Genomic DNA, 27,961 nt, shown 5'->3' on the forward strand with positions numbered 1-27,961 from the left:
AAAAGACAGTCTAGCTGAGAGCTTGTTAATTAAGTAAGTAATTATTGTATGCAAATCCACAATCCATGCTAAATAGTTCTGAGCCTTCAAAGATGAGCTATGGGAAAGATGCACCCACTTCATTTTTCTGTAGATGGTAAAGTAGAAAATCATCTTTTCTGTGATGCAGTGAGGGAAAAGCGAGCCACAGCAGATCTGCCTTGGGTTTCTCATATGGCTTATTTCTTCTGTTCTTATTTTGGTGCCTCCCAAGTGGGAGAAAAACTATAGAGATGAAGTCCAGTTGTGGCAGTTCCCCATAAATCTGTCCCTTCAGCTCAGGCTGTGATCATTGGTTTCTAGGTTTCCCTGAATTCCTTCCTTGCTTGCTTACTGTGTTCAGAGATCTTTTCAAATTCATCTATCATTTTCCTTAATCCTTTTCTCTAACCATCTGTCCCCCCCCCCGCCCCCATCCCGCCAAAAGAAAACCCAAACCAAACAAAAGGTAGAAAATAAAACCACAAGGAGTGTTAAGAGGGGTGAGTTTCTTTAAATTTTGCTCTTGAGCCTCTACAATTTTCCCAGGACTGTTCAATGCCCTCTAGGGTACAAAAGCAAGTGACAGATTACTAGACCCCTGGTAATTCTTGCTCATTTTGGGGTTCCTTTCTCTAGCTTGAGGACATCAGTGTTGGGCTTTGGATTGAATTTTAGTTATATACCCACCTCTCCTTTTATGGTTAGTTAAAAAAATTATTATGGGTATTTCAAATTGATCCAAATGCATATTATATATATTTGAAATTATGTATAATATATATAATGTCTTTATGATTTAAGATTATGTATTATCTCAACAAGATTTATTTTTTTGAGATGGTCTCACTATTTGGCTGAGGCTGACCTTGAACTGAACTGGTGGTCTTCCTGCTTCAGCCTTCTAAGTGTTGAGATTATAGGTCTGCACCACCACATCTGGCAAGAAGATGTTACATCATGTCATTTGATCAGGAGTGAATTAATTTAGAAGCCTGTCATTTAAGTTTTGGAATTGCAGGTATCAATATACCTGGCTTCTTTAGACATAGCGTCTACATCTGCTCGCCGACAGATGGATGACTCACTCCTAGGACATAGAGGCAGCAGATCTGCAGAGGGCTGAATAAAGCAGAGAGCCTTTGTTTTAGTTGTGTCAGTGCTACTTCTCTTTTACAAATTGCTCCTCTGATTGCATGAAGAATTATAGGAATATCAGACAATATTGCTACAATGTTTTATGGTTACAAAAACATCTGACAGGCAAAACATAAAATAGTTAAAACCTCCCAAATATAAAAATGCAAGGGTATTTTAATGTACGTGTTCATGTTTCAGGTCAGCTCTCCTGGCAGTGACTATTAACTATTCAGCAAGTTCAAGCAAGGACTCATCACCATCCTGATCCCCAAGCCACCTTCTTCTGAATTTAGTAATTACCTTGGTTGTATCTAAATCAAAATGGCCTTATCTGGTAATGAAAATTCTACTGCCAAACCTAAAGTGGGAAGAATAACAGAGAGCTATTAATTATAGTGGCAGATATAGAAGTCTGGTAAGCAGTCTTAGGGAGACACTCTTAGAGAAATTGGATTGAAAGAAGATGGGAACCTGTCTGCAATTCAGTGTGTAGCATCTGCTTGTTGTGTAATGTTTTCTTAGGCCTGGAGACGTTTATGAATACTACCCAAGTGTTTTTCCTTAGCACTGATAGTTGTACAGCTTACATTTATACTGCTTAATGAAGAATTGCTCTAATACTAATTATATTTTCATCTGTTAATATTTGTCCATATATAACTTCATCTTCCTTCTGCAATCTGTCAAACCTATCTGTATTCAATTATTTATAGCATTCAGGTATAGGAATCCTCTCTCAAAAGGGTATTAGGCTCCAAAAGCTGGTAAGCAGTTTTTTGGAATGTTAGGATAGTTAGGTGCACTGAAGATAATACTTTGATTTGTATAAGCAATTGCTAAATAATTTTTCTCCATGGGAGAAATATAAATATGAGTAGGGTTCCTAGGTCAGCTCTTTACATTGATTTAAACAATGAATAGTTAGTATATATTTGCTGTAAGGAGAAACAAATCAAGGACAATATTATTGTACTGTAATTAAACAGAAAATAAACAGAATATTTCACTGTTGGTTTTGTTTATCTTGTAAGAAGTCAACTAGATCGCTCTTTGAGCTGTGGCCCTATTTTCTTAGCAAAACTAAGTGGAGAGAATGATGGTGGGCATTAGGGGGCAGCAGAGTGTGCTATGAAGTTCTTAGTGTTTTGCTCAGAGTTTCTGGGTGGAGGTTAGCTGGGTAGGGGACACTGGAGGGGTTGAGTTCATGCTCCAGTATTGGACTCTTGCTTTAGTGATCTTGGGCAGATAAGGCTTAGCTACAATGAAAGAAAACACAGATGAACCAGCACTTACCTGGTCCTGCAGGACCAAGTAAGTGTCCACACAGGAGACTATTTCTTGGTGGAGAGGGAAAGGAGATATATCCTTTTCTGATGAAAGATATAGGAAGAGGAGTCATACAGGCTAAATTGGCAACAGTTCTTTGAACTCAAATGGGACCTGCTAGTAGCTGACAGCCTTTTTAGCTGTTGATGAAGGAAGTTGAGGAATAAGAGGGCCCATTTCTTTCATCTGCCCATGACCTGACAAGCTCTGTGTGGGTTTGGAAGCAAGATAGTGGACAGGAGCTGCTTTCCAGAGAATTAACACTGGTATAATTACTTTCACCCAACAGAAGTCAAGATAGGAAAACATTAGCCAGGTCTAGTAGATTTTAGCATTTATATATTTTTGCAATAACACTGGCATGAAATGATTGATAACAAACTCTACAGATAGTAGCATGTGGCCCGATCAATTTTCAAGGGGTTCCTACACAGCTAATAAGTCCTAGTTAAACTGAGACTGGTAATATGAAAATAAATATAACGGCAGCAACAAAATCAGGAATAGCTGCCTTTTATGGAGTGCTTAAACATAACACCAAATGCTAATGCCCTATATACCTGCTTGCTTGTTATTACAAAAAAATCATACTTGCTGCAATTTTATAACCTGTTTTCTTCTTTTAGCAAAATAGAATACTGCTCTGCATCAACAAGTTTACAACTATGTATCATTTAAATGCTTGCATAGTATTCTGTATTTGAATCCGATTTATTCAACTAAGGTCTTACTGTTTTCTTTGATATTTTTCTCTTGGTCTTTCCACATTTTTACTAAGTATCTGGGAGAATTTTCATTTATACAACCTGGAGTTAGTTGAGTTTCTTGGATGTGTAAATGGATGTATTTCATCAAATTCAGGAAACTTTTCTTCCTTTTCTTCTCTCCTCTGGCATCCCATTTTATGTGTACTGTGTGCTCTGTGATGTCCCACATTCCTCTGAGGCGCTGTTCACTTTCCCTCATTCATTTTCCAGTTTGTTCTTTAGCTTGTCTTCAAGTTCATGGCTTCTTTCTGATGTCAGTTCAAATCTATTGTCGCTCCCTTCTAGCGAATTTTTAATTTCCATGATTGTACTTTCCATCTCCAAACTTAAGTTTTTAAGTGTACTTTCTGTCTTCATTGATATTCTCTAATTAATGTGACATACTTAACTCCTTTAAACATGTTTTCTTTCTTTAGTTCTTTGAACATATTTGTAATGGCCACCTTGACATCTTCGTTAAATATAATAGCTGGAACCTCTCAGACAATAGTCTCTGTTGCCTGATTTTTTTGATTTTTTTCCAGTGTCATGGGTCACACTTTTCTGTTTGTTTGCATGTCTCACAGTTGTCGAAAAGTGGACATTTTAGATAATATATTATAGTAACTTTAGACACCTGAACTTCCCCACTCTGCACCCCGTCTTCCTTCCCTAGGCTTAATGTTTGCTTATTTGTTCATTTTGTGACATGCCTGGACTATGTTAGTAAAATCTATTTCCCTTGCAGTGTGACACACCTGATATCGGTAAAGAGTATAGCCCTGGGTATTCACACGGTTGTCCTTTCCTTGACTCTTTTCCTGTTTTATCTGTTAAACTGTCTATCTCTGTGGAACTCACACCCAGCTTACATGTCATTGTAAGTTTCTTCTTTAGTTTGTTTTAAGTATTGGAACCCCTAGTTCCACAGGAATGCCAAGGCTAAGCATTTTGTAGCAAGGATCAGAAGAGTATGACTGTTGGAGCCTGAGCAGGTCCTGGGTTTCTGAGCAAAGAGACTTTTTCAGAAAGTAGCGTAAGAGAAAAATGTCCCCACAATCCTTAGGGACATGTGGCAGATTGTACCTTTCAGATGACCATCAAAATTATATCACTTTTCACATGCTCTTTTTAATGTTATGCTGATACTGTTCTTAATGAGAAGTAATGTCTGTTTTCCTTCATCCTTAATTTAAAAAAACTGGTGCTATCAGTCTTCTGAATGTAGATCACAAAAGGTGACGTGGCTTTCTCTTGCTTTTCCTGGGGTTCTTGCTCTTGGAACTCAGCTACATAGTGCAAGGAAGTATGAGTAGCACATTGAAAGGCCAAAGTGGACAAGAACACACTGAGAGAAGCTAAAGCCTTGGTCTTCAGAGACCAAGCCAGCACCAACTGGCTAGCAATGTGAATGGGTCATCTTGGAATGGGTCTTCTAGCCCCAGGTGAGTGTTCAAGGTTTCTCTGCCAATGTCTGACCAAATACATGCATAATCAAAGCCACCGCCTTAGTGTTGGTTTAAGGCACTTAGTTTTTGGCTGGTTTGTAAGTATGAATTGGGCCTAAAGCAGGGCTTTTTAGGAGTTCAGCAGGTAGGAGTTGAGAAGCAGTCCCTAGTCTGGGGCTCCATTATGGAAAGTTGCCAGTGTCAGTTTTCTTTATTCCAAAAGTCTAAATAAATGGCTTAAGAGAAGTAGGTTGTGCCAGGAAAGCAGTCTGGCATGTTCCTAATTGGTTTGTTTGATGGGTTTAGTTTAAGAACCTGGACTGCAACTGAGAACCTCTGGACCAGCAACGTTCACATATGCCTTGGAGCTTTCCCTTTACTCCTCTCCTAACCCCAATTTTACTTTTTCCTCGTCCCATCCCACCCTCGGCCCTAGCCCTGATCATCAGTTGACTCCAGCATCATCCTTCCCATTATATATTCAGTGTTGTGCTGGAACTGGCTCCTTCCAGCTCACAAGACCCAGTTATACACATCTTTTCCCAACTCAGTGTTTAGTGACATCCACTGATAACTTGAAATCAGACATGATATTTATATGTGAAAATCAATAAATGGTTCAAATTAGGGTTTCTCCTCCCACCCAAGTTTACCAGGATATTTAGCACCTTTAGCTTTATTCCTTGTGTCTGGGTGGTGTTCATAGAAAGAAGAACATGTAAATTCCAATCTTTGTAATGAAAGGATTGTCAGGCATATATAAAAAAGTCTGTATGCTGTTGTACAGCAATACAAGGCTCTGATTAATAGAGGAGGGGATGACTGACTACTGGTGCGGAGTGCAGAGCATCAACTGTGTTCTTAAGAGTACTGGTGATTCCTTCTGAAGGTGAGAGGATAGAGAAGAGTTCGACAAAGTACATTTCAGGTAGAAGGGTCTAGTGTCAACAAGCCAAGGCAGAAGGTGCCCACTGAGAGGGGACTGTGTAGGAAAAGAAAGTGGTTGGCCAGAGAGCCACTTGGTTTGGGTCTTCTCACAAAGGACCTCAAATGAATGTGTTTGAAGTAATCTCCAAGTGAGGAGTGGTATAAAGGCACTAATTTATTTTGTCCAAAAGTTTTAAATATACTTTCTGAACTTCAAACTCTTATTTTGGAGTTTCTTCATTTAAAATCTATCCTGGGAATTTAAAAATAGTTGCAAATGATCTGGGCCTTCTCTGACTTCTGAAGGCCCTGGGATACTGTGTGTAAGGACATGGACACATGAGAGAGGTTAATGTGTTCCTGTTGTCCAGAGGACAAAGTGTGTGCATGTGGCAAGGAGGCGAGGGGTGACAGATTTGACTGCAGAGGTGGATGGGGGTCAGATGGTGAAAGACTCATGTAAACCACACTAAGCAGCATGGATTTTTGTCTTCTGGGAGATTTGAAACTGCTGAAGTCTGGTAAGCAAGGAGGTGATGTATTAGTCAGGTTTGCTCCAATAACAACTTCAAAAGATCTCAGAGACTTAAAGCTCTTATTTATTCCTCACATTACACAAAGACTGCAGGCTGAATGAATCTCTGCTCCAAGTTGCAGTCCTGCTCTGCTCCAGGGTTTTCCCAGTTCTAGGATACAGGCTGTGCCCTGAGCACAAAGGGACCAATATAGTGCTAGAGACAAAGGGCAGTGGCTGAGCTAAATGATGCACCTGTATTTAAAGCTTCCACTCAGACAGGACAGTCTTCATTTCTTCCCGAGTTATGTTGGCTGATGCAAGATATGTGCCAATGTTAGCATAAACAAGGAAGGAAGTCCACCTCTGTGGGCAAAGGGAAAGAGAATAAGTACAAAGAGAAATCAGTCTCCCAGGGGATCCAGTCTTGTAACGATACCAGGTTGGGCTATAGAAAACAGACTGGAGGGGGAAAGTTGCAGCAGACTAAACAAGGGAGATAGGCAGATCTTCTATTAATCTGGTGTGTTCTACTGCTTCTGATGTTTTTTCCATTTTAACAGATCCTCTGGAGACTATAAAATGTATAATGCACTTGGAACATAGCCATTTGCTCCAAGTATAAAGCAACTTATGTCACATGAGCAATGGAGTCTGTTGCCATGTCCCACCTTGATGGAGTTGCTGAGTGAATAGCAATAGGGAATGGATGGCTGCCCTGATGGCTATTTCCATTTCCAATCACCTCTACCTCAAAGTCTAAGCACTGCCCTGCTCATCATCTTTTTTTTTTCATTTTTCTTTTATTATTCATATGTGCATACAAGGCTTGGGTCATTTCTCCCCCCTGCCCCCACCCCCTCCCTTACCACCCACTCCGTCCCCTCCCTCTCCCCCCCCAATACCCAGCAGAAACTATTTTGCCCTTATTTCTAATTTTGTTGTAGAGAGAGTATAAGCAATAATAGGAAGGAACAAGGGTTTTTGCTGGTTGAGATAAGGATAGCTATACAGGGCATTGACTCACATTGATTTCCTGTGTGTGGGTGTTACCTTCTAGGTTAATTCTTTTTGATCTAACCTTTTCTCTAGTACCTGTTCCCCTTTTCCTATTGGCCTCAGTTGCTTTAAGGTATCTGCTTTAGTTTCTCTGCATTAAGGGTGACAAATGCTAGCTAGTATTTTAGGTGTCTTACCTATCCTCACCCCTTCCTTGTGTGCTCTCGCTTTTATCGTGCTCATAGTCCAATCCCCTTGTTGTGTTTGCCCTTGATCTAATGTCCACATATGAGGGAGAACATACAATTTTTGGTCTTTTGGGCCAGGCTAACCTCACTCAGAATGATGTTCTCCAATTCCATCCATTTACCAGCGAAAGATAACATTTTGTTCTTCTTCATAGCTGCATAAAATTCCATTGTGTATAGATACCACATTTTCTTAATCCATTCGTCAGTGTTGGGGCATCTTGGCTGTTTCCATAACTTGGCTATTGTGAATAGTGCTGCAATAAACATGGATGTGCAGGTGCCTCTGGAGTAACAGTCTTTTGGGTATATCCCCAAGAGTGGTATTGCTGGATCAAATGGTAGGTCGATGTCCAGCTTTTTAAGTAGCCTCCAAATTTTTTTCCAGAGTGGTTGTACTAGTCTACATTCCCACCAACAGTGTAAGAGGGTTCCTTTTTCCCCCGCATCCTCGCCAACACCTGTTGTTGGTGGTGTTGCTGATGATGGCTATTCTGACAGGGGTGAGGTGGAATCTTAGCATGGTTTTAATTTGCATTTCCTTTATTGCTAGAGATGGTGAGCATTTTTTCATGTGTTTTCTGGCCATTTGAATTTCTTCTTTTGAGAAAGTTCTGTTTAGTTCACGTGCCCATTTCTTTATTGGTTCATTAGTTTTGGGAGAATTTAGTTTTTTAAGTTCCCTGTATATTCTGGTTATCAGTCCTTTCTCTGATGTATAGTTGGCAAATATTTTCTCCCACTCTGTGGGTGTTCTCTTCAGTTTAGAGAACATTTCTTTTGATGAACAGAAGCTTTTTTAGTTTTATGAGGTCCCATTTATCTATGCTATCTCTTAGTTGCTGTGCTGCTGGGGTTTCATTGAGAAAGTTCTTACCTATACCTACTAACTCCAGAGTATTTCCTACTCTTTCTTGTATCAACTTAAGAGTTTGGGGTCTAATATTAAGATCCTTGATCCATTTTGAGTTAATCTTGGTATAGGGTGATATACATGGATCTAGTTTCAGTTTTTTGCAGACTGCTAACCAGTTTTCCCAGCAGTTTTTGTTGAAGAGGCTGCTATTTCTCCATCGTATATTTTTAGCTCCTTTGTCAAAGACAAGTTGCTAATAGTTGTGTGGCTTCATATCTGGGTCCTCTATTCTGTTCCACTGGTCTTCATGTCTGTTTTTGTGCCAGTACCATGCTGTTTTTATTGTTATTGCTTTGTAATAGAGTTTGAAGTCAGGTATTGTGATACCTCCTGCATTGTTCTTTTGACTGAGTATTGCCTTGGCTATTCGTGGCCTCTTGTGTTTCCATATAAATTTAACAGTAGATTTTTCAATCTCTTTAATGAATGTCATTGGAATTTTGATGGGAATTGCGTTAAACATGTAGATTACTTTTGGGAGTATCGACATTTTCACTATGTTGATTCTACCAATCCATGAGCATGGGAGATCTCTCCACTTTCTATAGTCTTCCTCAATCTCTTTCTTCAGAAGTGTATAGTTTTCCTCGTAGAGGTCCTTTCACATCTTTTGTTAGGTTTACACCTAAGTATTTGATTTTGTTTGAGGCTATTGTAAATGGAATTGTTTTCATACATTCTTTTTCCGTTTGCTCATTGTTAGTGTATAGAAATGCTAATGATTTTTCTATGTTGATTTTATATCCTGCTACCTTGCTATAGCTATTGATGATGTCTAGAAGCTTTTGAGTAGAGTTTTTTGGGTCTTTAAGGTATAGGATCATGTCGTCTGCAAATAGGGATATTTTGACAGTTTCTTTACCTATTTGTATTCCTTTTATTCCTTCTTCTTGCCTAATTGCTCTGGCTAGGAATTCCAGTACTATGTTGAATAGGAGTGGAGATAGTGGGCATCCTTGTCTGTTTCATGATTTTAGAGGGAATGGTTTCAGTTTTTCTCCGTTAAGTATAATGCTGGCTGTAGGTTTGTCATATGTAGCTTTTATAATGTTGAGGAACTTTCCTTCTATTCCTAGTTTTCTTAGAGCTTTTATCATGAAATGATGTTGGATCTTATCAAAGGCTTTTTCTGCATCTATTGAGATGATCAAGTGGTTTTTGTCTTTGCTTCTGTTAATGTGGTTTATTACGTTTATTGATTTTCGTATGTTGAACCACCCCTGCATCCCTGGGATGAAGCCTACTTGGTCGTGGGGAATAATCTTTTTGATGTGTTGCTGAATTCGGTTTGCCATTATTTTGTTGAGGATTTTTGCATCAATGTTCATTAAGGAGATTGGCCTATAGTTCTCCTTTTTGGAGGTGTCTTTGCCTGGTTTTGGGATAAGTGTAATACTGGCTTCATAAAATGTGTTTGGCAGTTTTCCTTCCCTTTCTATTTCGTGGAACAGTTTAAGGAGGGTTGGTATCAGTTCTTCTTTAAAGGTCTGATAGAATTCACCTGCTCATCTTCTAAACCTCATGGTTGTAATAAAGTTCTTGACCATGACCTCAGGAACAGCTAAAGATGGAAAACACCTTTACCTTCTAGCTAGTTTCCTCCCTCTGCTACTCTGTGGTCTCTTTTTCCTCCCTTTTCTCTCTCTAGTACTGGTCTTTTTCTTCCATTAGCCAAATCTTATGGTGTACAGGGCATGAGGCACAATGAAGTATGGGGAAGTATGTGATTGTCTTCCTTTAAACATTGGGAAACTTGACTGTGGAAGAAAGTAATTAGAAAGAGCTAATTGTATATCAGGATGATGTAGTGGGAAAAAATGAGTACACCTTTCCTTTTAAAATTTTATTCCTTGAAAAATTCAGTTCTTTAGTCACACTAGCCACATCTCAAGTGCTCAGTAGTTTAATGTTTGCAGAAATCTAGAACATTTTCATCAGTGTAAGAAAATTCTGCTAGATGGTCAGGAACCATTCCGTTCCAGCTGCTATAAGGCCACATCTTTGTTAATTCTTATGGTCATCCTGCTTTGGGTTTGGACAGGGCCCCTACTGGTTTTAGCTGCTAATAATAAGTTGGCCCTGTGCTGTCCAGTGAGGACTGTGGGCTCTCTTGAACTTCTTCTGTTCTCAAATCCTTTCATCACTTCATTGCTTTCCTCTGCTGCTTCTCACTTAGATGCCAATACTGTACCATACAGTGTGTTTTTACCCATTTGTATCTTGAGGTCCAAGGGGACACCTTAACATTCAATTTTGTTGAAAGTATTGGGCATGGGATTTTCGTTTCCCTGTTCTCTGTTATACATGGGATTCAAGGAGGATTCAGAAAGGATGCTTCCAGTGTTTGTTGCAGACTGCTAACCAGTTTTCCTAGCAGTTTTTGTTGAAGAGGCTGTCTTTTCTCCATTGTATATTTTTAGCACTTTTGTCAAAGACGAGTTGGTAATAGTTGTGTGGCTTCATATCTGGGTCCTCTATTCTGTTCCACTGGTCTTCATGTCTGTTTTTGTGCCAGTACCATGCTGTTTTATTGTTATTGATTTGTAATATAGTTTGAAGTCGGGTATCGTGATACCTCCAGCATTGTTCTTTTGACTGAGTATTGCCTTGGCTATTCGTGGCCTCTTGTGTTTCCATATAAATTTAACGGTAGATTTTTCAATGTCTTTAATGAATGTCATTGGAATTTTGATGGGAATTGCAATAAACATGTAGATTACTTTTGGGAATATAGACTGCCTTTGCTGTGTCCCATAGGTTCCAGTTGGTTGTGTTTTCATTTTCATTGTCTTCCAGGAACTTTTAAATTTCCTCTTTTATTTCATTAATGACCCATTGTTCATTAAGCAATGAGTTATCCAGCTGTTTGCATGGTTTTTTTTCTTTACTTTTGTTGTTGAGTTCTAGTTTTATTGCATTGTGATCAGATAGAATGCACGGTATAATTTCTACTTTCTTATATTTGCTGAGGCTCGCTTTGTGCCCTAGGATATGATCTATTTTGGAGAAGGTTCCATGGGCTGCTGAGAAGAATGTATATTGTGTAGAAGTTGGATGAAATGTTCTGTAGACATCAACTAGGTCCATTTGATCTATTGTATATTTTAGGTCTAAGATTTCTTTATTGATTTTTTGTTTGGATGACCTATCTATTGATGATAATGGGGTGTTAAAGTCTCCCACAACCACTGTGTTGGAGTTAATATATGCTTTTAGGTCCTTCGGGGTATGTTTGATGAAATTCGGTGCATTGACATTGGGTGCATATAGGCTGATAATTGTTATTTCCTTTTGGTCTATTTCCCCTTTTATTAGTGTAGAATGTCCTTCTTTATCTCGTTTGATCAATGTAGGTTTGAAGTCTACTTTGTCAAAGATAAGTATTGCTACTCCTGCCTGTTTTCAGGGGCCATTGGCTTGGTAAATCTTCTTCCAGCCTTTCATCCTAAGCCTATGCTTATTTCTGTTGGTGAGATGGGTCTCCTGTAAGCAACAAATTGTTGGATCTTCCTTTTTAATCCATTTTGTCAAATGGTGCCTTTTGATGGGGGAATTAAGTCCATTAACATTAAGTGTTAGTACTGATAGGTATGTGGTGATTCCTGTCATTTAGTTGTCTTAGTTGTTTGAAGGTTTGATTGTGTGTACCTAAGTTGAGGTTATCCTCTACTTTCTTGCTTTTTCTTTTCCTGCCTGCCCTTTCATGGTTATGTTGGGTTTCATTTTCTGTGTGCAGAATCCCTTGAAGAATCTTTTGTTGTGGTGGCCTTGTGGTCATATATTGTTTTAGTTTCTTCTTATCATGGAAGACTTTTATTGCTCCATCTATTTTGAATGATAGTTTTGCTGTGTAGAGTATCCTAGGGTTGAAGTGATTTTCATTCAGTGCCCAGAAGATCTCACCCCAAGCTCTTCTTGCTTTTAATGTTCCTATTAAGAAGTCTGCTGTGATTTTGATGGGTTTACCTTTGTATGTTATTTGTTTTTTCTCTCTTACAGCCTTCAATATTCTTTCTTGGGTCTCTGTATTTGTTGTTTTAATGATGATATGCCGTGGGGTAGATCTATTTTGATCAGGTCTGTTTGGTGTTCTGGAGGCCTCTTGCATCTGTATGGGAATAGATTTCTCTAGATTTGGGAAATTTTCCGTTATTATTTTATGGAATATATTACGCATTCCCTATGCTTGCACCTCTTCTCCTTCTTCAATGCCCATGATTCTCAGGTTTGGTCTTTTGATGGAGTCAGTGAGTTCTTGCATTTTCTTTTCACAGGTCTTGAGTTGTTTAACTAATAGTTCTTTGGTTTTTCCTTTAATTACCATTTCATCTTTGAGTTCTGAGATTCTGTCTTCTGTTTGTTCTATTCTGCTGGATTGGCCTTCCATTTTTTTTGCAATTCTGTTTTGTTCTTTTTTCTGAGGTTTTCCATATCCTGGGTCGTTTCCTCTTTAATGTTGTCTATTTTCGTCCTGAGTTCATTTATCTCTTTATTAATCGTGTGCTTTGTTTCACTTTGGTGTTTATACAGTGCTTCTATGGTTTCTTTTGTTTCTCCTTGTGCTTTTTCAAATTCTCTATTTTTGTTGTCTTGGAATTTCTTGAGTGTCTCCCGTACATTTTGGTTGACCGTATCCAGTATCATCTCTATAAAATTCTCATTGATTACCTGTAGTATTTCTTCTTTTAGATTGCTCTTGCGGGCTTCATTGGGTTCTTTGGCATAGTTTATCTTCATTTTGTTGGAGTCTGGATCTGAGTATCTGTTTTCTTCATTTCCCTATGGTTCCTGTACTAATTATTTGCTGTGGAGAAACTGGTTTCCCTGTTTTTTCTGTCTTCCCATCATTGCCCTTAGTGTTGTTATTGTCCCTGTAGTGTGTGAAATTATGTATTTTCTAGCTTGTAATAATAACAATGGTGATATTTAGAATGGAAGGGTGAGAGGAGAGGGAAAGCAAAGAAGTTAAAGAAAGGGAAAAACAAGTCAACAAACAAAAAAACCAAAACAAACAAAAAGTTTGAAAGATATAAACAGGGAGAGATAATGTACAAATCAAGTGTAAGCTGAACAGGCATTAGAGAGACAGAGAGAGGACTGAGAAAGAAAATAAAATAAAAAGTAAATAAAAATAGAAATGAGAAAAAATAAAAAATAAAAAAAATAAAAAAATCTCCACGTTCAAATGCTAGAAAGTTTCAGTCTTAATAAATTTGGTGTTAGTCCCTCAGCCTCCATCCTGAGGTGGTGTCTCAGAAGTAGTTCTGTCATTGTCTTATCAAAGGGGAAAGAAACCAAACCAAACCAAACAAAACACCACAGAGTGTCCCAACTTCAAATGCAATACAGTTTCAGTAAGTTTTTCAGCATGCAGGTGTAGTTCAGTTTTTGTCTTATCAAAGGTAGGGAGAGAGAAAAAAAAAGAGTCTGGAGACAATTCTGTGAATGGCTATGTGAGGCTGTGGCTCACCTGCCCACTGCTGTCAGCCTGCTGTTGCTGGAGGCTTTACTTATGCAGATCTCAGGGGTGAGCTTAACACTCACCTGGCCCCGCAGGCTTTATTTACTCAGAGTTCTCCTGTGCATGAGCCACTGCTACAAGCTTTCGCCTTTGCAAGCACTGGGAAAGGTGACACTGCACTGGCTTTCTCTGGCCAGCTTGTTTATTTACATTTCACGTGGCAAGTCGGCCATCCCCCCTCTCCTGTGGAGTTTTCCTCCCACTGCCACTTTTACAAGCTTTCCGACTCCTCATTGCTTGGCGGGTGCCACCTCTGCTCCTGCCTTCTCTGGCCGGCTTGTTTATTTACAGTTCCGTGAGGGATTTCCCCTCCCCCCCTTTATTGCTCAGGGTGCCCCGCCCTCTTTGCTATGTGTCTTTTTTGTTGTTACTGCTAATTATTCAGTTTTTTTTTCTTTTTTCCCTGGGTGGGGGGGTCAGTCTGTCCAGGGGGCTGTGTGATCTGGCCCAGGATTGTCTGTGGGAGTAGTGCGTGCTGCTTAGCTCACCTTGTGGTATGCTTCTTCCCAAGCCATCTGGGTGCTGCCGTCTGGTGGCAGTACGGGAGCCCTCCTGGTTTCTCTGTTTAACGTGAAGTGGAGATGCTCTGCGCAGGCTGGAGTTGTGGAGGAGTCAAAGTTTTGCCTCTTCTCAGTGGTTTTTCCCGTGAGTTGTATCTCCAGCATCTTTGCAAGATTTTACTTTAGGAGGCACGCTTTCTGCCTCTTCCCTCTAGCTGCCATCTTGGAATCTTCCCCTATATAGTTATCTTTATCTAAAAAAAAAAAAGAATTTCATTATATTTAGACAGCTTATGTTAATTTCCAATTCTAAGTGAAGACATTTACTTCAGGTATTACACACTGAAGCAAATCCACTACTCTTGTTTTAAATTTATATTATTTTAATATATTTTGTATATTTAATTGATTAAATTATGTGTAAAGTATGTGTATAACTCTCAGAATCCTTCCCAATTATGTCAAATAAATATATTGTCTAGAAGGTAATAAAACTTCCCAGCAAACCAGTCATGCACTGCTGTGGGGTAGTCTGTTTGCAGGATCTGGACAGATTTCAAAGGACAGATTAGCTACATTGAGACAAGACGAAGTCCAGGTTGCATTTGCAATCCATCAACCTGTGCTTTGAAAATCCTCTTGGTAGTTCTGGTTGACTTGGACAGATGGCAAGTTTATGGAGTTAGGGTGTATTTTGCTTCATAGGCACCTGATGCCTACTTTCCCTTTCATGGCTTAGTGTTGGTTCCCTCAGGGATTTATTTGCTTAACTCCTCACAGTTGGCAGTGCTTTTGGAACAAGAAAGGAATGCAAATCACAGACTTCTAAGTAAAATGCCCTTCTTGCTTTTTTTCTTAAGCTCTACCCACCAATGCTTTTGCTGTCATGTCATCAGATTTAAGAACTAGGAGTCAAATAAGAGAAAATTCTTCAAAAGGATGGAAGTGTGGAGTTTGAGATGATACTATAATTGTCATATAGGAATGTCTGGCTGAAAACTAGAGAAAATAAAACACAGATACCTATAATTGTAGTTACCAGAATAAAAATACATCCAGTAAATAGATTTTAAAATGGATAACTGGATAAGCAAAAAAATCTTTCACCCCAAACATCACAGTAGTTTTTGTAATCCCATTGTCTCTTATTTCATTTACTAGCTCCCATCCTGGGAAGGTACGCTAGGACCATAGCCGGTCCCTTTCTGTAAGTTACTGGCTGATAAAGTCTCCATGAGCTCATCTATAAGCATCAGTAGATCAAAATAAAACACTAACTGAAGAGCAGTATGCTTGCAATATAATTAAGAGGATTTCCAAATAAGAGTAGTCATATCAAAACTATTTGGTTACTGAATCAGCCTCTAGGTCTGATTGTTCTGGAGTTTGTTTAGCCAGATGATTGCACATATTTTTATAATCTTAATAATTTCATAAAATGTGACTAAAGTAGAGTTATGTCTCCATAAAAATAGGGTTTAACTTTGTCGTCAATACACTGTTTTTTTGTTTGTTTTTTGAGGTACTGGGATTAAACATAGGGCTTGGTTTTGCTAGGCAATAAATGCTCTACCACTTGAGCCATTCCCCCAGCCTTTTTGTTTGTTTTTAAGTTTTGAATGAATAGTAGTTTTACTAAAAAATTCTTTTTAAAGTTTATTGTATGACTGGAAGACTTGAATAAAGGAAATAAGTGAAGCACAGAAGACAAATTTCACCTGTTCTCACTCACATGTGGAAACTAATAGGAGTTGATTGCTTGTCAGTGGATAGCAGAACAATTATTACTAGCCTAGGAAGGGTCGGAGAGAGGGAGGGTAAGAGGGGGATGACTGGTACCAAAATACAGTTAGATAGGAGGAATAAATCCTAGTGTTCTACAGCATAATAGGATGACCATGGTTTACAACAACTTACCATATTTTTTATAAAGGGCTAGAAGAGTTCATAGGCTCTGAACATAAATGATAAATGTTTGAGATCAAAATGCTAATTATGCTGATTTGACTATTATACATGCACACTGTACCCATAAATATGTGCAAGTATTATGTGCCAATTAACGATAAATCTTATTTACTTACTTTTTGGCAGTACTGGGGTTTGAACTCAGGGCCTTGTGTGTGCTAGGCAGGTGCTCTACCACTTGAGACACACCTTGAGCCCTTTTTGCTTTTTAATCATTTTTTGAATAGGATCTCACATTTTTGCCTAGGCTTGCCTGGCCTGTGATCCTCCTATTTATGCCTTCCAGGTAGCTGCGATGATAGGCACACACCATTAGATCACCATACCTGGCTAAAAGAAAATTAAAAAAAAAAAAAGATTTAAAAAAAATGGAAGAAATTTATCCTATTTAAAATAATTTTTTTTCAGGCAATGTCTCACTGTGTAGGCCAGACTGACCTTGAACTCACAATTCTCCTGCCTCTGCCTCCCAACTGCTAGAATTATAGTAGTTGAGCCATGCATTTTGTTCTTGGTACAGGATCTCAGTAACTTTGCCCACCATGTCTGACTTCAGTTCATTATTAATAGACCTCTACTGCCCTTTCCTTCCAAGCCATGGGAGATAGAAACCAAGCTTGTTTGCCTCTTTTCTTCTCCCATGGAAGGTCTCGTCATGTGTCCTATGTTTGGCAGGGTCTGATGCCCTGTGCAACTTACGAAGGCCCAAGTGATTGTTAAAGGCGGATTATGGTTCCATTCAGGACCCAAAGTGAGTTTGGGAAATAAGCCACTTCCTGAAAGGCTGTCAGGGCTAGCCACAATTTTGAACTCAAGAGCCCTAATGATTTGAAATGGCCTGATTGGTGCAGCATTGAGAGGCCAGGTGATGTAGAGTCTGTGTCTCTAACAGCCAGACTGCCTGCTTTGCAGTCCTAGCTTCTCTGTATGCTCTATTAGGAATCCAAATGGTAATATAGTTCCTACCTCATTAGGATTGTTGTGGGGATGATCCAATGAGCTAAAATATGTAAAGAATGTAGAATGGGACCGAGCTCATAGTAAACACTATTAAAATTTCAATAATAATAACTTTTGTTATCATTACTGTCACCATTTGCATTATTGGTGGAGACAATTTAGCAGTCTACATGCAAGGCAGCTCAAAGTGTCCTGGATCAGGAAAAGTTGTTCCCACACAATGCTTCAGGCCTGTTGGAACCATGTGAAGTTGTGTGGGTTGTTGTGCTTGTAATCCAAGTCCCAAAGGAGACTCTGAGCCTATGGGGACTAAGTATACATCCTCAGAGGGGAGCGTATGGGTAGAGTACCACTTGGACTTGTGAGTTTGATTGCTTTTTCTTAGTACAGGTACATTATGTCTATAACAGACTGCGGTCACGGTAGTTTAAAAAATGTTTTTAAAGAAATACTAGATGAAAACTAACACCAGTATTAAACATGAACTGGTCTAACACAGCAATTTCTTCTTCTCAGAGTTTCATTTTTTTCATTGACAAAATAGGAATTTGGAGTTAGCTAATATACTCCTTGTAAGTCTACTATTCTGTGAATGTAAGGAGAGATTCTTGAGGTTTGAAGAAATAAGTGTACAGGGGCAGTGGATAACACGCATACATTAACGTTCCAAACACAGGTAAAATTTTTGATTCCGTCTCATGACAATCATTTACTTGTATTATATAGCTCTTTTTTTTCCTAGGAAAATGTTTTTCAAAGAATAATCAATACTAGCTTGGTATTGCGTGTTTTTATTTTAGCCATTCTGAGGCACATGTAGAATTACTACCCTGTAGCTTTTATTCGCATTTCTCTGATAGTAATGTTAATCATCTTCTCATGATTTTTAGCTGTTTGGTGGCTGTTCAAGTCCGTTGATCTTTTTTCTATTGGTCTCCTTTGTTATTCCTATCAATTTGTAAGAGTTTAATTAACTGATTGTTTACATGGACTGATTACCAGTCTATGATGAATTTTTGAATCACAACTATCATCTCTCTTTCTGTCCTTTAGTGTTTTTCACGAATAGAAGTTTATAATTTTTTTTTACAGATCAAATTCCGTGTTTAATATTAAGTGAATATGATCGGATATGTAAATTAATTGAATGTGACATAAATTACGAAGGACAAGGTTCTTTTTTTTTTGCAAGATACCTCCAATGTTTAACATGAACTATTGCAAAACATACTTTTTATACTTTTTTTACTTTTTATAGCTGACTGTGATATTATTTGGCTTTCTCTCAATTCAAAAACATCCTTTATTATGGTCCTCTCTCTTATTTTTGCATTAGCCTGCAACAGTTGAAGTCATATATGGTGCCTTTCATAACGTCAAATGAAGTTTATAATTTTAATGAAACTTAATTTGTAAGTCTATAACTTTATTACTAATGCTTTTCGTGTCTTAAGGAAATCTTTCCCTACTCCAAGATCAAAATATATTCTCATGTTTTCATTCAAAAGCTTTCTGATTTTCTCTCCCACAGTTAGATTAATCTGTAACTGATGTTTTTGTGTTAGTGGATGGTTTGTGACAGAAACCCATATATGTTATTTCCATAGTGTTACTCAGTTGATCAGCATAATCACTGAAAAGGCCTGTCTCCACCATCGCGCAATGACAGTTTATCTTCATGTTAATCAAATAATTGAATTTGGCTTTTTTTTTTACTTTACCAATACCATGTTCTCATACTATAATATTATAATAAAACTTGATATTTGGTAGCACTTGTATAAATTGAGAATCAGCTTGTCAATTCCTACAAAACAGACTACGAGGATTTCTATTTGTATTTCATTGGGCCTTTAAATCATTTGGGGGAAAACTGGTATCTTTATGTTGGATTTTCCAGTTTGTAAAGATCTATCTGTCCTCCCACCCCACTTTAAAAACAATTTCCCTTAACGCTGCATCATGGTTTATATTGTGGGGTCTGTACCTCTTGGCATCTGTCACATCTTTTATTAGATTTACTCCTAGGTATTTGACATTTTGTAATCTTAATGTAAGTGACATTTTAAAATGCATTTAAAATGTTTGTTGTATGCTTAAAGAAATACCTTTGTGTTTAGAAACTTTGCTAAATTCACTTGTTAATTCCAACAGGTTCTAAAGCCTTTTAAACTGTTCACATGCAGAATCATTTTGACATGATTAATGACAATATAATGTCTTCTTTTCTGATCTTCATAGTTTAAAAAAAAAAAACCTTTCTGGCCCTATCGTACTTGGTAACACATTCATTACATACTGAATGGGTGTAGTTAGTGTAGGCCTCCTTATCTTGGTCCTGATCTCAGAAAAAAACATACACTTTCAATATTTTAGCAATAAGAATAATGTTTGCTGTATATTTTGAAACCTTAAAAGTCAGATTAAGGAAATTTCCTCCCCTGTCCAGTGTGCTGAGTTTTCTTTCATTTTGGAGGTTTAAATCAGACTTTAATTTTCAATAACTGTAATCTACTGGCTAATTGAACCAACTGTAGAATATTTAAGTGACTCACTTTTAAGTGTGCCAATGCACAAAAAAAAGGAGAGATCAGTTTTAGGAAAGGTGGGAAGTAGTTAATGTGGAAAATAGTAATTGTTAATTTCAATAACTAAATATAAATGAATGTTAAATTTGCATGGTATAAAAGAGAATAGCTCAAAGAATTATGTAAATAAACTGGGATTTACATATTACAGTAGCAATGTTATGACAGAGTGAACCGAAGACAGTCCTGAAAATTATCTTTTCAGCCTACTTCCAGTGGAAATAACTGTATACAATTTGGTGCTTTGTCTATACCATATATAGTAGAAAAATAGGTCATTTACCTAGATGTGCCAGTGTTAAACTGAAAACTATAAATTAGAACCATTTAGGTCATAGGTATAAGTAATACAGAGTAAGTTAAGGGTACATTTGCCAGATTAAAACATTGCTGTACTTTTTAAATTCATTTCTGCTTTGCAACAGGAGTAGAAGAGACTTTATTTTCTAGGAAAGATAATAACATGTAAAAATATAATACAAATAAGGTAATTTGTAATATACCTGTACTTCAACAGCAGCCTACTTCATGTTGACATCTTGGTTCTGAAATTGGAAGTACAACACCTGGGACATAACAGTTGGAAAATAATATATGTTTTAAGGGTAAAGTGGAACAAATCAACTGATTGTCTTCTTTTTAAAAACACAATTTCCACAATTATGCAGTGCTGTTTTCCACATGGAGATTATGATACCGTATCTCTTTTTTCCTATAATGAAGAGTGTAATTGATTTCCAAATGTTAAATTAACCCTGAAATGAAGTCCATTTGGTCATCATGGCAGTATCTTTTTAATATACCATCATATTTTATTTGCTAATATTATGTGTGTTTTGGGGGTCTTTGAATCTACATTCATGGAAAAAACACCCATAATTTTCCTTTCCTGTACAATATTTATTGTATTTTTACCATCAATATTTTGTTGGTTTTATATAATAAAAGATTGGATAAGACTGGTATAATTTATTTGTTCAATGTTTGGAAGAATTTGCTAGCAAAGTCCTGGTCCTAGAATTTTCCTTGTAGAAAACATTTTAATTTTGTTATTTTAAATAATTGCATGTCTCATGTTGCTTCTTGTGTCAGTTGGTAAATTTCATTTAACCCAAATTATAAAATTTATTAAAGGAAAATATATTTGCAATGGCATCAATAGTACTTTCTAAATCATGACCTGTGGGGTCCATAGCACCTTTTTCCATTCCTAGTGTTGGCTTTTTTTTTCTGTTGGTGTTGGGATTTGAACTCAGGACCTCACACTTGCTAGGCAGGCACCCTAACACTTAAATCACTCTGCCAGCCCTCCTACTATTAATCTGGGGGCTTTGTTTGTTTTCTTTATCGCTCTTACTAGAGGTCTATTGAATTTTTAGTTCTTTACTGATTATTTTCATAGTCTGCTTTGATTTTATTAATTTCTTGTCTTTTTAAAAATTACATTCCTTGGGTGTCATTTGCTATTCTTTTTTTAAATTGAGAAGTTGATTTAGAACATAGATTGAAGCCTTTTTCTCTTTGCAATATCTGCATTTAATGCTTTCAGTTTTGCTTTGTTTACCTTATCTGCCTCCAGTGTGTAGCTTTTTTGTACTTTCATTAGCATTCAGTTTAAATATCTTCTAATTTTATTGTGATTTCTGTTTAACCTAAGGATTATTTAGATGTGGGTCCCTTAGTTTCCAAGCAGTTGGAGGCTAGGTTTCCCACCTCCCCTCTTGCTATTTCTCTGTTATTCATGTCTACCTCACTTTCTCTGTGGTCAGAGGATATGCTCTCAAGATTTTGATCCTTGATATCCGTTGAAGCGTGTTTTATGAACCCATGTGCAGTCAGTTTTGGTAAGTATTCCAGGTGTCCTTTGTAGGATTTTTAATTTTGTCATTGTTTGGTGCTTCTATGCTAATTTGTCAATGTTGGCAATTGTGGTGTATGTATTTTCTCTTTCCTTATTAATTTTTATGTCTGCTTGTTCTGTCAGCTATTGAAAGAGATGTGATTATGAATCACCATGATTGAGAATTTGTTTCCTCTCTACACACTTACACACACACACACACGCACACATCGTTATTGAGTGTATACAAATTTAGAATTGCTATATGTTCCTGAGGGTCTAATTTCTTTATCAGTCCATCATCTTAGTAGTATTCTTGCCTTAAAGTCTACTTTGTCTGCTACTCATATAACCATACTAGCAATATTTTAGTAAGTGTTCGCATGGTGTGACTTTTTCAATGTTCTTGTGTGCTTATATTTAAAGTTTGTTTTATGAGCAGCATATGTTTCTTAAAAATCCAGTTTGATAATCTTAGTCTTTTAAATTGGACTGTTATACCTTTACATTTAATATAATTATATTTATATTTTTATTTGTCAGCTTGTTATTTTAATTCATTTATAATATCTTTAAAAATATGTCTTTTTTTGAGAATCACTTTAGTTTTGACTTTTTAGTTATACATATGCATATATAATATATATATATCTTAAATAATTACTTCATAAAGATACCATTAATATCAATATAATTCCAAAATGTCCCACTTCAGTTTTCCCCCTTCCCAGTTTTGTTTAATTTTATTTTATTTCATTTTCTTATTATCATATTATCGTTGGATTGGGGGTACATTGTGATATTTATGAAAGTTCTTACAGTGTATCATAGTTACATTCACCCCTTCCATCATTTTCTTTTATCTCCCTTTCCCCACATTCCTGGAATAGTTTCAAAAATAGTTCCATTTTTATTCATGAGTACATAATATTTCCAGTACATTCATTCTCCTTCAGACTTTCCTTATATCCTCTCCCCTCCCACAGGTCCAGACAGGGCTTGTTTTCCCCTCCTGTTCTCTGCTTTTCAAAAAAAAAAAAAAAATTTTTGTTTGTTTGGGATAGCTATATAGGGAGTTTCATTGTAACATTTCCATGTGCATATGTAATATAACCCAAATTGATTCATCTCATCTATTTTTTCTCCTTTCAACCTTAGTTGCCTTCGTATGGTGATTTCAACAGGTTTAAAAATTCTATATTCATTCTTACATAGAAAGTACATCAACCATATTCACCTTCTTAACTTCCTTCTTTTGCCCTCCCTCTCTTGAATGCAGCGTCCCCTTAGTATAACTTGTTTTTCATAATATTGCTTGTATTTGCATTGTGTCTGTCTCACATGTGAGAGAAGTCATGCATCCTTTTTGTCTTTCTGGGCCTGGCCTATTTCACTTAACATGATGTCCTCAAATTCTATCCATTTACCTTCAAACCGCATGATTTCATTCTTTCTGATGGCTGAATAAAACTCCATTGTGTATATATATCACATTTTCTTAATCTATCATCAGTAGTAGACATCTTGACTGTTTCCATAGCTTAGCTATTGTGAATAATGCTGCAAACATGGGTGTGCAAGTGTCTTTATTGTAACCTGACTTACATTTTTTTTTTTTTGGGTATATCCCTAGGAGTGGTATTGCTCGATCATATGGTGTTCTTTTTTAGTTTTCTGAGGAGCCTCCATATTGTGTTTTCTATAGTGATTGTAACAATTTACATTTCCACCAACAGTGTATGAGGGTTCCTTTTCCTTGCCAACATTTGTTGTTGTTTGTTTTCTTGATGATAGCCATTCTAACAGGAGTGAGGTGGAATCTTAATGTGTTTTTGATTTGCATTTCCTTTATGGCCAGGAATGTTGAGCATTTCTTCATGTGTTTTTTGTTCATTTGGACTTCTGCCTTTGTAAAAGCTCTGTGTGACTCATTTGCCCTTTTCTTCATTGGGTCATTAGTTTTTTGGGAATTTAGTTTTTTGAGCTCCCCATATAAAAATATGTCCTACTTCTTTTGTGTTCATTTTCTCTCCTTCTTCCTTTTGTTTCAAATTTTTGTAATTCAATTTTTTCCCTCTAGTAACTTGTTATAGACAAGTTATACATTATTTTACTATTCTTTTGATGATAACTCTAGGGAATGTAACATGTACTCTGAACTTACTACTGTTGAGTAAAAATTATAACTACAACCACTTTTTTAGTAATGCAGGGACCTTACTCTGTCTTTTGCATTTTTTTGTCATAAACTTTTATTTTGTACATTTTAAATCCCACAAGATAATGTCAATATTATTTCATTGAGTAAATATCCATTTATACATACTCATAAAATAAGCTTTTTGATATTCTTTATTTCTTCTTGCACTCCTTGTTTCTGTTTGGGGTCATTTTTTATTTACTAGATGAACTCCCTTTGAGGATTTTTTGTCTATGTATGCTTTTCTCTGGCAATGAACTATCTGCTTTTGTTTGTTTAAAAATGTCATTACTTTATACTTATTTGAAGGAATTTTTTCTGGATATAAAAATCTAAGTATGTTTTACCATATCAGATACTGTTTCGTAGTCTTAAAAGATGGAGGCAAACTATATTGAGCTTCAGATAATTTTTGTAATTTATAATGTTTACATTGACCTTGGTGTTCTAGTTGATGTTATGTGATTTTTCCTTTAACACGCTTCTTTCTAATTTGAAATGATGTGGGATTTGGAAAGAAAAATGCCTTAATTCAACAGCCATATCCTCCACCTCCTACCTCTGAGGCAATTTCCTTATGGATAAAATGCAGAATATATAATATTAGCTGTATTTCACTGAGAAACTTTGAGTTTCATATATATGAAAGTGCTCTGTAAAATGTAAAGTACCAGCCACTTTACACAAGTATTTATCTAGAATTCCCTCATATATGTGCCTTTTCATGAGCAACCACAAAATAAATTATGGTGTTTATATTTACATATACCCTTCCTTGTGTTAAATACAGTGTTAAAAGTTACATAAAATATCACATTGTAAATTTATTTCTAATCTTTTAAACAATTAGCAAGAATAAAAAACCTGGCTGGTTACATAATTCATAATGCCAATATGATAAAAATAGTCCATGATTTAGGAGTACAGTTATTTTTTAAAACTAAATTCAGGGAGGAATTTACTCCTTAGCTTTGTTTATGATGTATAACTATTAAAAAGACTTTTCTGCTGGCTTAGAGGTTACTGATTTGCATGGCTAATCCATGCAAATTGGATTAAAAAATTGATCTAGAATTTTAGTCTTCTGTTGCATATTCCCTAAGGGAGAATTATACATTTTAATGCGAGCTGCAAGTAGCTTCTCTCTCACCCTACTTGTAAATGGATTATATTCAGAAAACTAGATAAATAATGCCAGTTTCCTTTTCAAAATGCATGGATACACAGTAGAGGGAAGGTTAGACTAATAAATTAAAATTTTATTTTGCATATATAACATTACCAAAACAGCCTTAGAAAGACAATATTTAGCTTCATTTTCTTTTCCCCTCACAGAGGATAATAAAAAATTTTCTTACTACATTGATCAAATATTTAGAGTCCTTACTATGTATAGACATCTTGCTGACTATTGGTTTCTTTATTCTCCTTTGGAAAAAACGGTCATGTGTGTGTGTGTGTGTGTGTGTGTGTTGGTAAACATGTATTTAAATGGACAAGAAGAATATGAAACTGCAGTTTTTAAACAAACAACTGAAATGTGTACTAGTGCCTTGTCAGTGCCCCATTACCTCTGAGATTTTGTACACATATAAAATAGGGCATTATTTGACTTTTGTCTGCAGGTCACTGGCATGCGTGCTGTATGAGATGTGTTGCATGAAGCAGGCATTCACTGGCTCCAATTTCTTGTCCATTGTTTTAAAAATTGTCGAAGGTGACACACCTTCACTTCCTGTGAGATATTCAAGAGAATTAAACACTATCATGAAAAGGTAAGGTACTAAATCTGTCGCCACAGAAACAATTTTAAATTATGTTATTGCATTTAAAATAATTTATGTTTTACTTCATTTGGAAAATAATTTTCTCTTTGAACATTACAGCATGTTGAACAAGAACCCTTCATTGAGACCATCTGCTATAGAAATATTAAAAATCCCTTACATTGACAAACAACTACAGGTATTTAAAATGAGAGTGATCCTGGAACAAAGGTATTTATGTATACAGTGTGTGACTTGAGGCTATGCTGTGGGAGTGAGATGTATGGAGAATCCATCAGAAAGAAGGGGCAGAATTAAACGAAGCTGAGAGAAACCTTAGTACAATCTCTGCAAAAGAGAATATAAGAACTCTGGTTCCCTGGCGCCACTGGAAGGAAATGGGAAGTTAGGGCTCTGACTTTCTGCCTCAACCCAGTGTGTACCCTTATGGTTGATAGAGCTTACCTCAACACTTTAGAAATACATCCTTGCTAGCTCAAGAATGTACCAATAGCAATTCTAAGACCTGGGGTCTTCATTTAGCATTTTTCCCTCCTTTATTATATAGTTCAATAAAACTTGTTATTGATTAGGTGAACTTACTTTTATGTTCCTTTGGATAAAAGTTTTTAACATAGAAGATCTGCCTCAGGTGGTAAGAAGGAAGAAAATACTCCTCTCTACAGAGGGCTTGTTTTCTTTCTTTTCACATCTTCTCAGGCTTTTGCTATTCTAGTTCCTCAGGTGAATTTCTGATTTTATGAATAGCTTTAATAGGAACCACAAGGCAGTCAGCTACTTTCTAAAACAAGCTGCCTTTTCATCAGTAGCCAACTTCTGAGTGCAAAGGAAGCAAGGATGCTGCTGCTGTGTTCTCCTTCATTAGTGCCAGGCACTGTGCTGGCCCTGGGGAAGCCAAAAGGACAGCATGGGACAGGCCCAATTCCTGTTCTTTTGAAGTTTGACTGCTAGTGAGATAACCCAATAGCCAGGAAAAAGTAGGTATAAAAGAGAAAAAAATCAAAAACACTGGGATGAAAGTAAAGAGGAAACTGTAAAAGTAAGGAAAGGGAGGTCAAAGAAAGACCAGGTTCCATTTCAATGTCATTGAGCCTACGTAAAGGACCTAAGAAACAGTGTTGGAATCCCAAGGAATGGGTGGTACAAGGCCCTGAGTTAGGCCAGGTTACCTGGAGGGGAAGGTGCTGTATAGGCACATGCTCCCAGGGGAAGCCGAGGAGGGCATGGGGAAAGCAAGATGGGATGGAGAGGCAGCCTTAAGTCTCCCTTGACTTCTAGTTTTCCCTATGTGCAAGCACAGCAGGCTCCAGCAGCCTAAGGTTTGTCCTCTGAGAAAGGGACATAGGTGCTAGCTGTTGTGATCAGAAACACACCGAAGGTCTGAAAAGGCTCTGAATGCACAAAACAAAACAAACGAAAGAGTGAACTGTGAATGTAGAAAAAAAAAAAAAAAAAAAAACAAGGTCCCAAGGGTATGAGGCAAGTGAGGCACTTGGTCTTCTGAAAAATTTAAGGGGACATCAAAAACTTATAATCAATATTATTTTAAATATCCAAATTAATGTTGATAATCCCCGGTAACGAAACATCAAAAATTTAAAAATAGGCTCCAACAGGACCAGGATTAGGACAAAGCAAGTAAACAAGAATTGTGGAAGTTCTTGATTGGACCCTGTCTTTATTTAAACTTTTGATTCTTCATGGATTTTTTTTTTTTTTTGGCAGTACTGGGAGTTGAACTCAGGACCTCACACTCAAGTGCTCTGCCACTTGAGCCATGCCCAAGTAGTTTTGCTTTTAGTTTGTTTTTCAGATAGGGTCTAGCAATTTTGTTTGGGCCAGCCTTGGATTATGATCCTCCTACTTCTATTTCCTGAGTAATTGGAATGACAGTCATTAACCACCATGCCAAGCCCCTTTTTTCATGGCTTTTTGGCATTAATTTTGAGTTTTTAAAAATTATACTAGGTTCAGGTATTACTTATGTTGGCTACTGAGTTTTTTGTTGTCCCCTTAGATTTTGTACCTGGTCCAAGGGACTGTTGACATTGTCCATTACAGGCTGAAAGGTGGGAAAAATCTGTGTGTTCTTGGAGATGTAACTTGCAAGAGCCCAGAATACTAGCTAACTTCAGAACAGTGATGTACAACCGTGCACAACTCTGAGGGACACTGATTTTAAAGACTAAAGCTATAATTTTGCTGAAGGAGCTCTATTTAATCTCTATTTAATCTTCTTGTCAGAAGACAATAGCAGTCCCTCCCCAGAGGTATGCAAAGCAGTGGGGTGAGAAAAGTGTCTGTCAGTGTAATTT

General features: G+C 37.0%; 1 protein-coding gene across 18 annotated transcripts in view; it reads left to right on the forward strand.

The window, feature by feature from the left end:
• Nek11 (NIMA related kinase 11) overlaps positions 1 to 27,961 on the forward strand; it is a 295,994-nt gene that overhangs the window by 88,494 nt on the left and 179,539 nt on the right. For all 18 annotated transcript variants that reach the window (XR_012443113.1, XR_012443114.1, XR_012443115.1 and 15 more), the window contains 2 exons: positions 25,485 to 25,634; positions 25,746 to 25,824. Coding sequence is in view for 15 of the 18 variants with exons in the window: in XM_074059137.1 (XP_073915238.1) it covers positions 25,485 to 25,634; positions 25,746 to 25,824 (229 nt within the window). In the remaining 3 variants the exon portion in view is untranslated. The remainder of the gene's footprint in view (positions 1 to 25,484; positions 25,635 to 25,745; positions 25,825 to 27,961) is intronic.

The sequence above is a fragment of the Castor canadensis genome, chromosome 17 (genome assembly GCF_047511655.1).
Source record: "Castor canadensis chromosome 17, mCasCan1.hap1v2, whole genome shotgun sequence".
In the NCBI taxonomy this organism is placed as follows: domain Eukaryota; kingdom Metazoa; phylum Chordata; class Mammalia; order Rodentia; family Castoridae; genus Castor; species Castor canadensis.